This window comes from Cetorhinus maximus, chromosome 1 (assembly GCF_964194155.1).
Source record: "Cetorhinus maximus chromosome 1, sCetMax3.hap1.1, whole genome shotgun sequence".
Lineage (NCBI taxonomy): Eukaryota > Metazoa > Chordata > Chondrichthyes > Lamniformes > Cetorhinidae > Cetorhinus > Cetorhinus maximus.
This window is the reverse complement of record NC_135879.1, coordinates 44,527,258-44,542,447: the sequence shown is the minus strand read 5'-3', so window position 1 is coordinate 44,542,447 and position 15,190 is coordinate 44,527,258. Positions and strand designations below refer to the sequence as shown.

The window sequence follows — 15,190 nt, the reverse complement described above, 5'->3', positions numbered from 1 at the left end:
TCCAATGTGTCGACCAGGATGTTACCTAAAAGTATACTCATACACAGATAATGTCAGAGCCCAGTGTTATATTCTTGCTGATGCTATTGGTCGAACGGCCTTATCCTCGCTGAATAGTCCCGTTAATGGTTTATGGCCCGACACAATGGTAAAATGTCGCCCGTGATGACTGATGAAACTTTTGTACACCAAATACTACTGATAATCCTTCTAGTTAGGCCTCATCTGGAGTTCTGTGACTGGGCGCCATGCTTGAGGAAGGATGTGAAGGCACTGGAGAGAGTACAGAGAAGATTCACAAGACTGATTCCAGAGATAAACAACTGTAGCTATGAGGATAGATTGGAGAGATTTGGAGTGTTTTCCTTGGAGAAAAGAAGGCTGAGAGAAGACTTGATACAGGCATTCAAGGTCCTGAGGAATATGGACAGGGTAAATAGTGAGAAACTGTTCCCTCTCCAGAGAACATCAAGAACTATAGGGCACAGATTCAACATAATGGGCAAAAGGAGTAGAAGTGATGTGAGGAAAAATTTGTTCACCCAGAAGGTGGTTAGAGTCTGGAATGAACTTCCTGAAAGGGTGGTGGAGGCAGGTTCAGTCAAGATATTCAAAAGGGAATTGGATTGCTATCTGAAAAGAGAGAATGGGCAAGGTTACAGGGATAAGGCAGGGGAGTGGGATTAGGTAGATAGCTCTTTCAGTGAGCCAGTGCAGACTCGATGAGCTGAATGGCCTCCTTCTGCACTGTAACGATTCTGTGATTCTGTGATTTTTCTTACTGAGCATAGCCCTTCTCGGCTTGGGAAGGGTTCTAGAGACATAGCCAATGGGCCTTTCTTATCCATTTTCCATTTTATATAATAACATGGTTCCTACACCACAAAGAGTTAATACCAGCTCTTTCGATGGGTCGTAGTGTACCAATTAGCACGACGAATGCAGCAATTTCTTTGCTTTTACAAAGGCTTCTTCCTGTTTGGAACCCCCCATGACCAACGGTGGTTCTTTTTTAGCAGCGAGTATAATGGTGTCAAAACTGTTGACAGGTTGGATAAGAAGCAGCTATAGCAGTTGATCATACCCAGGAAGGACTTGAGTTCTGTTACATTGGATTGTGATGGTGCATCTTTTATTGCCTGTACTTTATCTTGTACTGGATGTAAACCCATGGTGTCCACCCTGTGACCTAAATTAGTGACTTCTGGTGCTTGAAAGGTGCATTTTTCCTACTTTAAATGTACACCTGCTTCCATGAACCTTCTTAGCACCTCCTCCAGGTTGGCCAGGCGTTCAGTATCAGTTGACCCAGTGATGAGAACATCATCCAAATATCATCCAAAAATAGCACATACTGACAAGACTCCAATGGGTAGGTGAGTGTACTGATAGAGACCCTTGTGTGTGTTAACAGTCACGTATTCTCTCGATGTGCTATCCAGTTCTAATTGTTGGTAGGCGTGGCTCATATTCAATTTCCATAGAAACCATAGAAAAGTTACGGCGCAGAAAGAGGCTATTCAGCCCATCAGATCTGTGCCGTCCAGAAAAAGATGAAAAAGAAACTAGCCGCTCATTTTAATTCCATTTTCCAGCACCTAGTCCATAGCCTCACAGGTTACAGTGCTTCAGATGCAGATCCAAGTACCTTTTAAATGAATTAAGTGTTTCAGCCTCAACCACCGATTTAGGCAGTGAATTCCAGACGCCCACCACCCTCTGTGTGAAAAAGTATAGGGCTTGCCTCCAGCCAGCTTGGCATATAAGTCATTTATCCTTGGGATGGGGTACTTACTAGTTTTGCTGCCTTATTTACAGTCAATTTATAGTGTTCATAGCTGCATATGGTTTGGTCAGGCTTAACCACTGGAACTATGGGTGCAGCCCACTTCGTGAATTGGACAGGTTGGATGATGCCCAGCTTTTCTAACCCTGCACAGCTCTGCATCCACCGTTTCTTTCAATGTATAAGGCACAGTCCTGGCCTTAAAGAAACATGGTGTTCCCTGAGGATCAACATATATCTTGGCCTGCATGCCTTTTAACTTCCCTAATTCATCCTGGAAAAACCATGTTGTATTTCCTTAGAAATTCTAGGTTTCCATCTGATTTTAGGTGAAATATCTCAGACCAGTCGAGTTTGATCTTCTGTAGCCAAACCCGACCTAAAAGACTCAGTCCCTCTCTTTTCACTATTATTACAGGCAGTTGTGCTGTTTGTCGCTTATAAGAGACTGGGACAGTGGCGATGCCCTTTACTTGAATAGATTCTCCCGTATAAGTTCTTAATTTAGCTGTTGTCTGCTCCAATTTGGCTGTCTTCCTTCTTAAGGTATCTGAAAGTGTGCTCTCCTACCACTACAGTTGAGGCATCAGTATCCACTTCCATTGTCAGTGGCTTTTCATTCACTCGTACTGTCACTGTAATAGGCTCAGTCTTCACAGCAGTCACATTATATAAAGAGTAAACGTCAGGATCAGCAGCTTCAGCCTTTGCTGTACCCGTTACTTCTATCATGTTTGTTTGCTCTTTTGCGGACTGCCTCAACTTTGCCCAGCATTGCCTAACCACGTGACCCTTCTTATGACAGTAATGGCATTTTGCCTCTCTGAATTTACAGGTACCTGCTCCATATCCACCTCCACATCTACAGCAATTTTGTCTTGAAACCGATGATAAAGTGTTTCTGTTCGGCTTCTTCATGTTTCTCACAGTGGCCATTGAATCACGCTTTAATTCTGCAGGTCTGGCTTTTGTGCCTCGCTCGGCAGCAGGTTCCCGCCCAACATGAAGCATAGCATCAGTATCCATGTGTTGCAAAGCCTGCGAGCCTCTTGCAGCACTTTACATGGCGAGGGAGATTTCTAGGGCATGTTTAAAATCAATATCAGTCTCAGCAAGCAATTGGCACTGTATGGCATCATCCTTGACTCCACATATCAATCAGTCCCGCAGCATATTGTTTAAAACATCTCCGAAGTCATAATATTCTGTTAACTTCTTGATGTTCACTACATAGGTTGCGATGGACTCTCCTGAGGCCCAAACTCTTGAATTGAATTTAAAGCGCTGCATTATCACGGGCTGCTTCGAGTAGAAGTGTGTTTTCACTAGGTCCCCTAATTCACTACATGACTTGGAATTGGGCATGCTCGGGGCAGTCAGGTTACAAATCATGTTATATGTTTTGCTGCCGCATACACTTCAGAGGATCGCTTCCCGCTTTTCTTCGGCGGTTATGTCATTTGCTACAAAGTAAAATCCGAGGTGCTCAACATACCAGCTCCAATCTTCAATATTAGCATCAAATGGGTCGATTCTTCCAAACAGCAGCATGACTGGTAAGTAGTTTTTTTGAACAAATTTGATTTACTCACAGTAACAGGGTGAGGTGCAGAGTCAAAGTAGATTTTACCGTCGTTGACAAATGACTCTGTGGAGCAGATTGGTTTTATCAAGAAACAGTTCAATTTTATTGGAGACATTTTCAGTGCTTGTACACTCAACCAGATCGCTCATTGGAAAAGCCCCACCCTTCAGGCTGCCCGCGCTAAGAGCTCACTGGTGGGAGCCCCCCCACAGTATGTCACATGACCTGTGATTGGCAGGAGTAACTATGCATCCAGTTACCACACTTCCTAAAGTGTGGTGCCCAGACCCTGTATGCAATACACCAGTTAAAGCCAAACCAGCGTTTATACAGATTTATCAGAACTTCCTTGATTTTGTACTCTATGTTCGTATTTATAAGCCAGGATCCCAAATGCTTTACTAATTGCTCTCTTAACCTGCCCTCAACTTCCAATAATTTGTACATATATGCACCCATGTCCCTCTGCCCCTGCACCTCCTTTAGAATTGTATCCTTTATTTTATATTGTGTCTCCCTTTCTTCCTATTAAAATGAATCACTTCACAATTCTCTGCATTAAATTTCATATGCCACTTGTCCACCCATTCAACCAACGTGTCCAAATCCTTTTCATGTTGAACATTATTCTCCTCACAATTCATAAAACTTCTGTGTTTTGTAACAAATTTTGAAGTTGTGCCATATACACCAAAATCTAGGTCATTAATATATATTAAGAAGAACAGGACACCGGCCATGGGGAACCTGAGTTTTAACCTTCCTGCCAGTCTGAATATCATGTCACATTCATAACTTTACACATGGACTTATCTCTTATGGAAGCTTCTAAAACTATCTTTCATTTGTTTAAAATGGGCACTGATGAATTGTTAAGATGGCTGCCAAGGGGTCAGGTGACTTTTGCTCATTCAACACAGACTATCAAGCTTCTGGAAAGTTCCAAATTGAATAACCATGGGTGGGTAGGAATGGGCATAATAAGATGAATGGAATTCATACATGCAGTTGTTCGAAGATTACTCAAAACACAGAGACATGGACTCTTAAGCCCAGATTTTCATCCCCAAGTCAGATCCAAAGAGAAGGGAGAATTCCCCGCTCTGTGAACCTGACTTTTAAAAATGTCCATCTGCAGGTTGGATTCTCAGTTGGGGGTGGTTGTTGGCTGAAATCAGAGTCGGGTGGGCGACCCTGGAATGAGTGCAGAGGCTGCCAGATGCGGGCTAGGCAGAAGGCCTGTGTCTGTGCTCCAGAACCGTGTTTAAATAAATAAAAAATAATAATAAAACTAAAAATTTCCTTCCAGCCATCACTATCCCCCCCAACACACTCCCTACACCCCATCCATGGCAACATATACCAACCCAGCCCCTCACCCATGGCCCCTCCTACCCCATGCCAACAAATGCCCCCCTCCCTACTCCCATGGCTTCTCACACCCACATGCCAACTTTGTACCAATTCATGCCACCTACCACCCTTTGTCCTTACCCCCTATGCCAACTGACACAGTATCCTTGGACACTTCCTTGACAGCTTTGATACACTCTGGGCAGCTCTTGACACTTCCCTGACAGCTTTGAAAGCTGGACAGTTCTTTAATAGTTCTATGACAGCTGGACAGTTCTTCAACAGCTGGACAGTTTTTTGACAGCTTGAGTTTCTGCATAAAAAGTGCATAATCATGTCCACTCTTAACAATCCCAAAAGGTGCTTTACCTCTCCCAAAGGTGTCCTGAGACCCCATCCAAAGGGGTATCTTAGCTCTCCAAAAGGGTGTCCTGGCTACCCAAATGAATCCACCAAGTTCGGACCATCCTGTTACCTGGTGTAATCTGCACACTCCAGGTCTCACACTCCTGGCCTTCCAAAATCCTACTTTAATGGAGGCAGCTGGTGATTTAAATAGCCTAATTGACTAATAACAAGGGAGTAGAGATCCCTGTTTCTTTATGAATGATGTGTTATTTGATTAAAGGCAAAAATAAATGTGACAAAATACCTACTGTATGTAAAAGTTTTAATTATTCATGGTAGCATATAGTTTAAATGTGAATAAACATGAATACATTTGTAATATTTTATTTCCAAGTCCTGAGGATGAAACATGTCAATGTAAATTCTTAGGTATAATTTATACATTCATCATACACATGTATTAATTAGAAATAAAAGTACTGGTTTGTCATATTGTTGGTCAATTCCCCTCCCTCAGCTAGTTTGCCCATTTTAGGATCTCCACTTGCTCACTTTGCCGAAAGGTTTTCGTTAAAGAATAACAGGGTCCTTCAAGGTTAACATTAATGCACTGCATTGTTAGTTGACAGAAAATGTTATTCTGCACGATGAAAGTGGGCCTGATCAGTTTGCGACCTTTCTGAGATAGAATTGGCCTGCTACCATACTGTGTCATTCAAGAACTGGCAAAACCTTGTCCAATGACAGGGAAGTCATTTATGAGTCAGCATTATGAGGTACTAATCTTAGACAAAATGTCTGGAGATTCAAATTTGTGGGCTATTTGCAATGATAGAAAAATATGGCATGATCTTCAAAATCCTGAAAGGCCTTCCTAAAACCACAAGCCATCCTTTCCTAATACCTGATGTCTTTGCTGCTTGGATGTAGTAGTCTATTGACATAGATTGTTAATCTTGGCATGAACTTAACTATTCATCACTAACTCCTAATATCTTCGACTACTTTGGTTCCCTAATGACTATCATTTCTCAATTTTTCAACCTCAGCAATGCACACATTTACTCTGGAAGAGTCATATGGTTTGCTGTTATAATTGGAGTTTATTAGCATGGGCTGGATTTTACGACCCCCCAACCCTTACCCCACCTCAGCCAGGTATGTTTTCAATAGTGGGGGCAGGGGGGTACGTAAAATGTGTCGATTGGCTATCCAACCTCCTTCCCGCCCACCTCCAACCCAAGCTCCATAATACAGTAAGCGAGCAGGTGCTGAAATTGGCAGCTCGCCTGCCATTTTATGAATAAATAATTAATGGACAATTGAGCTTGTTAAGAAGTCAAATGACCCAAATAATACACTGTCCATGTCATAAAGTGGTTGGTGTGGGCAGGTGGACAAGATTCAGAAGCCCTTTTTTTAAATAACTTTGTGGAAAAGATGGGAAGAAGAAGTTGCATCTTTTGGGGGAAGCCCTGGGCGCATTAGGGGCACCCCCAAGATGTTACCTCCCACTTCGTTCCAACACTCCTGGCCTCCAAATCAGCCCCCTACAACTTAACCCTCTCGACACCCCTCGCTCTCCTCCCTAAGCTCCCCGATCCCTTCCCACCCTAAAAGCCCAGGGCTTACCTTAGCCTGGAATCCATTGATCTTCTCCGTGGGCCTACTTGCAGTCCCAGCAGCACCCACTACTGAATTTTACCAATGCTGGGACTGCTAGAGCTGCCAGCTAATCAATCTTGAGGGCTGATATCCTCCCCCTGAGGGGCAGACATCCAACCCTCACCTGCTTAAGGCCACTGGCAGCATGGTATTATTGTGTGCCGGTCAGTACGGCATCGACTTTCTTTCCGGGGGGGTGGGTAGGTGCAAAGGCAAACTATATGCCCCCTACTCCACCCTAGCCCCACCTCCACCCCAGTAAAATTCAGCCACATGGTTGGAGAAAATTCCACCTTAAATAAATCTGTATTTTATTATGTTGTATTAGCCAGAATTAGGGCTTATAACATGCTTTTCAAAATGCAACTTCTATGGATTGTTAATACATCTCATCTATTGCTTGCATGAGATGGAATTATTTGCTAAAAATTAAATGAACGGATAATGTTTTCTTGGTGTTTTTAATAGTGCTCTTGTCTCCCTGCATTTGATAGTGAAATATGTGTAATTTGGGAAATCCCAGAAATGGTGACACTGTCCTATAATTTATTGCTACCTTAGTTTAACTTAAACAATAAAAGATTAAATAGCTCAAACATGTTACAAAGATGGTTGTTTTTATGTATTGGACGGATGGTAAGTCTAGGAGGAGTATATTTGAAAGTATTCCCAATTTCTTTGATGGAGAAGGGTAGGCTAATCGATATTTTTCTAAGAAACAGGCAATTTGTTAGAAAATGCTGGAAACATGCTGCAGGTCAGTCAGCCATTGAAGAGAGACTTCTATTTATGTAGCGCTTTACAGAGGCTCAGTTGTAGGGAGAGCAGATAACTTTTAAGGCCCTAATGCATGAATCATTAACTTATCTGTTCTCTCCACAGATAATGATTGTGCTTTAGAATTTTCTGGCTTTATTTCAGATATGCAACAGCTGTAGTTTTTCGTTTTTTATTATTAATAATATCCTTAACCTTTTGATAGCCACATGAGCTCAGGTGTCCTTTTGTACCATGCAGCTCCTATGGAAAACTGATGAAGAGTATTTTGTGCATTCTTTAAAAGAGGTGTAATCTCGGAGCAGCCTGCAAGCAATCAGGAGTCACTAGTGGTACACTAACTGATTAAAGTGTTGTCATGGAGGAACTCCAATTAACACAAAGGGGTCAACCCATGTCTTTCAGCAGGCAAGGAACCTAACTTTTTCAACATTAAGTAAACTTTTGATAAATGTATCTTTTCAGTATGTAATGGGGAAATACTTTGTATAGAAGTGCTCTACCTAGAATTATCTTCCTCTAAGTACTTTTTCTGGAAAGTAATTTCTGAAGTGCAAACACTCGTACTGCCTTTTGATGACTTTAAGTACATCTGTGAATAAAGTTTATATGTGAAGAAATTAACAGAGAAAATTCCTGTCAGCAATAAAGCATAATCGTGAGGAATACACCTATGTTGTCAATAATTGATGTTTTACAGGGCATTAATCAATAGTGCAAACAATCACTCATTCATTGGGAGCACCTTGAATCCATGTGCATTAATGTAAGTAAGAAAAATCCTTGCCCTTCTTTCAATCACATCAATCAGCTTCTCAATTCCTCTGCGACCTCCCTGACTCTCCCAATAAAGTTTGTCAAGGAACAAAGACTGAAGAAGCCTTTCTCGGAGATGTCCATTCTTTAGGACGGATACAGCCGATTCTGGAAATCTATGGAAATCAGAAAAAAAGACATTTTATATCCTGTTCACAATTGTGTTGCTTAGTGCACGTAATGGAAATATAAACTGTATCATGTGTGGAGATTACAGGATGAGCTAAGATGACTGGCAGTTATCTGGATGAAAAAAACTTCCATTATCACCTTTTCAGGTTTCCCAAAAGCATTTGACTAGTATGAAGTACTTTTCAAAATCACTATTATTATAGTAAATAAAACACCACAAAATTGCTCAAAGCAAAGTCCCACAAACAGGAATGAGATAAATGACTAGATAATCTTTTATTGGTCAATAGAGAAGCAATTAATAGGAGAACTCCTTGTTTTTGAATAGTATCATGGGAATTTTTGTATATACAGACAGAATTGGTTCAATTTATTATCTCCTCCGAAAGATGTCACATCCAACAATACATTGGCCTAGATCTTCTGGTCAGCAGCAATGTTGGGCACCTGCCACTGCCCACGAAGTTTTCTCCAACCCAATGATACAACCCATTTTCGGCTGTATCTTCCGATCCTGTCTGAAGCAGAAATGGACCAGCACAGCCTCTCCGAGATAATTCCAGTGAGAGTAGGACAGTCAAGGTAAAGAGAGGACACGTCCCCTTTTTATGACAGTAGCTACCGTATTCAGTAAGTTTTTAAAGGTCTCAAGTCTTTTTACAAAGAAGTGTAGATCAGTAAATGGGTGAGTGGGTGAGTAAGTGAGTGGATGTGTGAGTGAATGGGTACGTGGGTGAGGTTGGTGGGTAGGTGGATGAGTGGATGGGTGGGTAGGTGGGTGAGTAGGCTTGTGGGTGAGTGGGTAGGGGGGTGAGGTGGATAGTTGGGTGAAGTGGGGAGGTAGGTGAGTGGATAGTCAGGCCAGGGAGTTAGTCAAGCAGCTGAGGGATTGGTCGGGTATTTGGGGTTTAATCGGGTGGTTGGCGGTTTAGTCAGGTGGTCGGGGGGCAGTGTGGTCAGGTAGTTAAGTGATCAGGTGTCGGGGGGGTAGTCGGATCCAGTAGTCAGGGGGTCAGGGGCTAGTCGGTTGGTCAAGGGGCCAGGTGGCGTTTGAAGTTGTCAGTGTGTTGCTCGGTTGAGTTACATTGGCTAGCCACTATTAAACTGTCTGACATTTCCTGGATAAGTATGCAAGTGAGTTCTGTGTATCTGGCCCAAGTCTCTGCCTTGAGCTCAGGGTTAGAGACATTTGCGCAGGATCCTGGGCAGTAGGGAATTAGCTCATCAGAAGTTTGAACTTCCTGGGCAATTTCCACGTGTGTCTGTGCGTCAGGACTTCAGCAGCGTCCTTACATGCATCTCCCAACATATGTCCTACCTCCAACGAACTGGAGACTGGAAGATGTGGGACAATATTTCCTCAGTACTGCACTGAAGTGCAAGCCTAGAGTATGGGCTCAAGTACTGGAGTGGGAAAGCTGGACCCACAATTTTCTGAGCACTGCTAACTGAGCCAAGGTGACCATTAGACAAAGTATGATGAACATAGTCTGTCCATTGACCAATCATAATGCAGGAGTAAAAGCAAAATGCTGCGGATGCTGGAAATATGAAACAAAAAGAGAAAATGCTGGAAAAACTCAGCAGGTCTGACAGCATCTGTGGAGAGAGAAATAGAGTTAACGTTTTGAGTCAGCACACAATGAATGAATGAATGAAAATGAAAATAAGTGAATAAAAATATATTTTTTTTAAAGGGGTAAAGATAGAGGCGAGAGTTCAAGGTCTGAAGTTGTTGAACTCAATGTTAAGTCCGGTAGGCTGTAAAGTGCCTAATCAGAAGATGAGGTGCTATTCCTCCAGTTTGCGTTGGGCTTCACTGGAACATTGCAGCAGGCCAAGGGTGGACATGTGGGCATGAAAGCAGGGTGGAGTGTTGAAATGGCAAGCGACAGGAAGGTCTAGGTCATGCTCACGGACAGACCGAAGATGTTCCGCAAAGCAGTCACCCAGTCTGCATCTGGTCTCTCCAATGTAGAGGAGACCGCATTGGGAGCAGCGAATACAGTAGACCAAATTGAAGGAGGTGCAAGTGAAGTGCTACTTCACCTGGAGTGTTTGGGCCATTGGATGGTGAGGAGGGAGGAGGTAAAGGAACAGGTATTGCACGGGAAGGTGCTGTGGGAAGGGGATGAGGAGTTTGGGGTGACGGAGGAGTGGACCAGGGTGTCACAGGGGGAATGGTCTCTACAGAATACCGATGGGGGGGGTGAAGGGAAGATGTGTTTGGTGGTGGCATCATGCTGGAGTTGGCGGAAATGGCAGAGGATGATCCTTTGAATGTGGAGGCTGGTGGGGTGTAAAGTGAGGACAAGGAGAACACTATCATGGTTCTGAGAGGGAGAGGAAGGGGTGAGGGCAGAGGAGCGGAAGGTGGGTAATATACATAATGCAGGGGTAATATAATTCAGGAGTACATAAACTTACATAATTACACTTTGCTTCCAATTTTCAGGAAAAAAAATCTATGCTTCATCATCGAGGCTGCTAGATTGTGGCAGTTTGGCTTCAATTAATGACTGATTATGACTTCTCTCTTTCTGCTTCCTTTTATCCATTTCTTTCACTCATTCTACATATTCCTGTCCTTGTAGTAAACATTGTACATGCCTTGAAAAAAATGTGCTATTAAGGCTTTCCAAAGTTTTTGGACAAAATATTCAACATTGCATATTTTTCATAGTCTCTGCAAACTTCAGCAGCCATTTTTACAGCTTTCACAGGCTTTAGACATCTCCCTGATCAGGAAGTCGCCCAACTCTGGAAATGAAAACATAATCAGCTTTTCCCAACAATGGCACCATCACAGTCTGAGAAGATATTTCCTGTGTTTTTTTTTTAAATTGCTAGCTTACTCAATGTCCAGGATGTGGCTTTGCAGCTCATAAAACCAGATGTTTGGTCACTTCTAACATAGATTACATGACATCAGAACTTCATTACCATGACTGCATGCCCACTGGGAATATCTTAGAACATGAAAAATTGGATTTGCAGCACCCATTTTCCAGAGTTGGAGGGGGTGGTTGCGGGGGTGTTGCGGTGGGCAGATGGGGGTTGGAGAACAGCAGAGTTAGGGGATCCGGTATGGATTTCTATGCCAGGAGAGTGCTGTATGTGAAGCTGCTCCTCCTGGCTCCACATTTAAAATATGGATCAGCACTCAGCTCCCTCATAATCTAACCTCGCCACCAGCAACCTTTGTCCTTTAACCACAGAGGACTTATTGAGTTTGACATTGCATTGGAGTTGGACCATGTGCTGTATATCGGTGGCTGCGCTCTCCACAGCACCCATTATTGGCCCTCCCAGAATAGCAGCTCCAATTGCTGATTTTAACAACCAGTCCGCTCAGTTCAATGATTAATGTCTCAAACACTCTCCATCTCCCCATTCCAATTCCTGCAGCTTCAGTCCCAAGTTCCATTGCAAAGTCACCAACCACTGCTTTGCTCCCAGTATATTCCATAATGTGTCAGGAATAATCAATTAACTTTCTGGCATTTACAGGATCTTGGCCTATAGGTCGTTACAGGTTACATGCTTCACTAGGTATCCCCTATAGACTTCCATGACAGTGATATGCCTCTCATCGGCACGTCGCATTTCGGCTTTCTCCCTACTCTTTGGGCCTTCTCTTCTTAACCACTTCTGAGATCACAATCATTGATATCAAAATCTCTTCCCACTTCTTCATTTCTTTTACAAGCAATATTGTCCTACCTACTTCCAGCTACACTGTCTTTATCCTTTTCCCTGGAAAATTGTCCTAGCTTTGCCCTGAATTTATTGTCTAACTCTCGCCTCTCCCTCCATTGACACTCCATCCATTAAGCGCTAACTTTCTTTTTCTCTGGACCATCATTCGGATGGGCAGCGTGTCGTGTGCTTCATGGCTGCCCAAATACCCACCCACCTCCGCCCCATTCCACCTGACCGATTGGCGGCAGCTTTGCCCACTGGACTGCATGCTGTGCTCTCAGCTCAGGCGCAGGCATTCTCCTAACCCACACTGCAAGGCTGCATTGTTAGCTTTAACCATGATGGATACTGGACCAAACCTCAATAACGGCATTGCAAGGGGCTGTGGGTGCTTCCACCCATGACTGCTCAGTGGCCAACTTTCACAAGGGGATTGTACAACTTTCCCAGTTGTCCTTTTGTTCTGCTGCTCCCTAAAACACTCATTAATTTGCAGTCTGCGTCCGAGGGGTGAAAAGTTCTGGAGCATTTGGCACTTTCGTGCTTTTGCATTGCTTGCGTGGGCAGAAAAGCTTCAGAGGCCCCACTCCAAGCAGGTCAATGGAGCTGCAGCTGAACTGTCTCAGCCACAGAAGAATGTTCACTTTTGACAAACTTTACCAAGTGTGTGGCCACTTCCCTCACCCGCCCCCCTCCGCCCTCCCACATCCGGAAAGTGCTTGTGTATTTCCTTCAGTCTGTGCTGCCTTTCCCCCCACCCCCCAGCCCAGCCCCACTCACACTGGAGCCCTTTCCCCAGCACCGTACTGAAAGCTAGCTGGGAAAAAGCGCCTTGCCTGTGTCCCCCGAGCACTTCCTTTATGTGCTACAGGTGATGGTCGTGAGCGCTACAGAAGGTTGTGTGCACTCACCTCCAAATTCCCCTCGAAGTTCAGCTCGCCAGACGCACGTCTGTTAAAGGCAGCCATAATTCACACCATTCTGACGTCACACCAACGTGGGAGGTAAATTTGACATGGGGGCATGATTCTGGCATTTGGCCACAATGATGAGATGCAAATGCATTAAAATTAAGTTCCCGACATTCATCAGCGGGAGACGCAGCCAACCACTGACAGGCAGAGTGAACGATCGTAAACTGGTTTCCTGACGCCATAAAACCGATTTTTGGCCTTCTCGCCATACTGTCCGCTCACGCCTGCCTTGACGCCCGCTGCCAACTCTTCAGGAATCAAGGATTCAACTTCATACTAGGGCTTCATAGTTCAGATCTGGCTATGATTAAACTTGGCTCTGTTACCCTGGGAATTATGATGCCACAGCTGAATTAGTCAGCTCAAATTTAACAGCTTAAGGAGATTTCATGTTCTATTTGCACAAATAGCTTATCATAACTGTTATGGGAAATGTATAAATATGGGTCACTTCCATGTTAATTAATCATCATAACTCAACAGATAATCAACAAATTTCACAGTACTCATTGGGATATGGTATTTTTAACATGGAGTTAAACACATTCCATTATGCATTATTTCTTTCCCACAGGGACACATCTTGGCACAGTTGGGAAATATTGAATTTTGCCCATATACAGTACTAATGGATAAAATTTTATTTTTGAGATGCTACTGAATTTGAACTAATGACCTAACTCACCACTATCAATACTTCCACTCTCAGCTTACCCACTCATCCCAAACTCCTGTCATCCGTTCCAAAATGAGATTAGCTGCTCCCCCCCGCCCCATTCACATTGACTGTTGCCCCTTCCTGTCTCACTGTAATTAATGGTTCCACTCTAAGATTACCCACTCTCCCATACCCCCATCAACTGTTCCACTCTGAGATTACCTGCTCTTTCCTCACTGCATTAATTATATTTTGCAGAGTTGACTTGGCGGACCTTTAAAATTCGGCGGATGGGACCCATATCCATAAGTCCTGCCACCATTTCCAACAGATCCTATCATTGCCCATAGGTGAAAGGGGCCAGGGTGTGAATCACACAGCAGGGTCATTTGAACTCAGTGCTGAGTCCAAACAATCACCATGTTCACTGTATCAAGAGTCTTAACCTGCACTGTGGGAATCACAAACTTATGGAGGAGACATAAATGTTCATGAAGGGTGGATGAGGTCTATAGAACTGTCAAGCTGTGAAGTTATTCAAATGCCCAGCCCTTTAAAAAATTGAAAAAAAATCCCAGCCTGCCAGTGCCGCTCGGAGATTCCCCCTCCTCCCTCACTGCCATTGATTATTCCGCTCGGAGATTCCCCCTCCTCACTCACTGCCATTGATTATTCCGCTCGGAGATTGTTCCTCCTCCCTCACTGCCATTTATTATTCCGCTCGGAGATTCCCCCTCCTCCCTCACTGCCATTGATTATTCCGCTCTGAGATTCCCTCTCTGGCCTCACTGCCATTGATTATTCCGCTCGGAGATTCCCCCTCCTCCCTCACTGCCATTGATTATTCCGCTCGGAGATTCCCCCTCCTCCCTCACTGCCATTGATTATTCCGCTCGGAGATTCCCCCTCCTCCCTCACTGTCATTGATTATTCTGCTCGGATATTCCCTCTCCTCCCTCACTGCCATTGATTATTCCGCTCAGAGATTCCCCCTCCTCCCTCACTGCCATTGATTATTCCGCTCGGAGATTCCCCCTCCTCCCTCACTGTCATTGATTATTCCGCTCAGAGATTTCCCCTCCTCCCTCACTGCCATTGATTATTCCGCTCGGAGATTCCCCCTCCTCCCTCACTGCCATTGATTATTGAGAGTTGACAAAATCTATTCCATTAGTTACAATGGCTGTTTGTTGACATCACTCCCAGGGCTATCAGTATATCATTATTAACAGTTGTCTGATTATCCCAGCAGGGGTGTGGAAAGTATGCAGTTTGATTAGCAGCTCAAGGAAGTTCTTAAAGGATTAGCTGTCTTTGATGTGGGGTTATGGACATAAGTCTCTTTGTTTTGATAGAGGATTAACTACTTGAGGGCTTTCAAAATTTTGAATGGG

The 15,190-nt window shown here is 43.8% G+C and overlaps 1 protein-coding gene across 1 annotated transcript in view; it reads right to left on the bottom strand.

The window, feature by feature from the left end:
* Positions 1-5,379: 5,379 nt before the first annotated feature.
* The window catches only part of gask1b (golgi associated kinase 1B), an 89,684-nt gene continuing 79,873 nt past the window's right edge, over positions 5,380-15,190 (bottom strand). Inside the window, exon 4 of the mRNA XM_078540538.1 lies at positions 5,380-8,446. Within this exon, the coding sequence (XP_078396664.1) occupies positions 8,239-8,446 (208 nt within the window). The 3' untranslated portion in view covers positions 5,380-8,238. The remainder of the gene's footprint in view (positions 8,447-15,190) is intronic.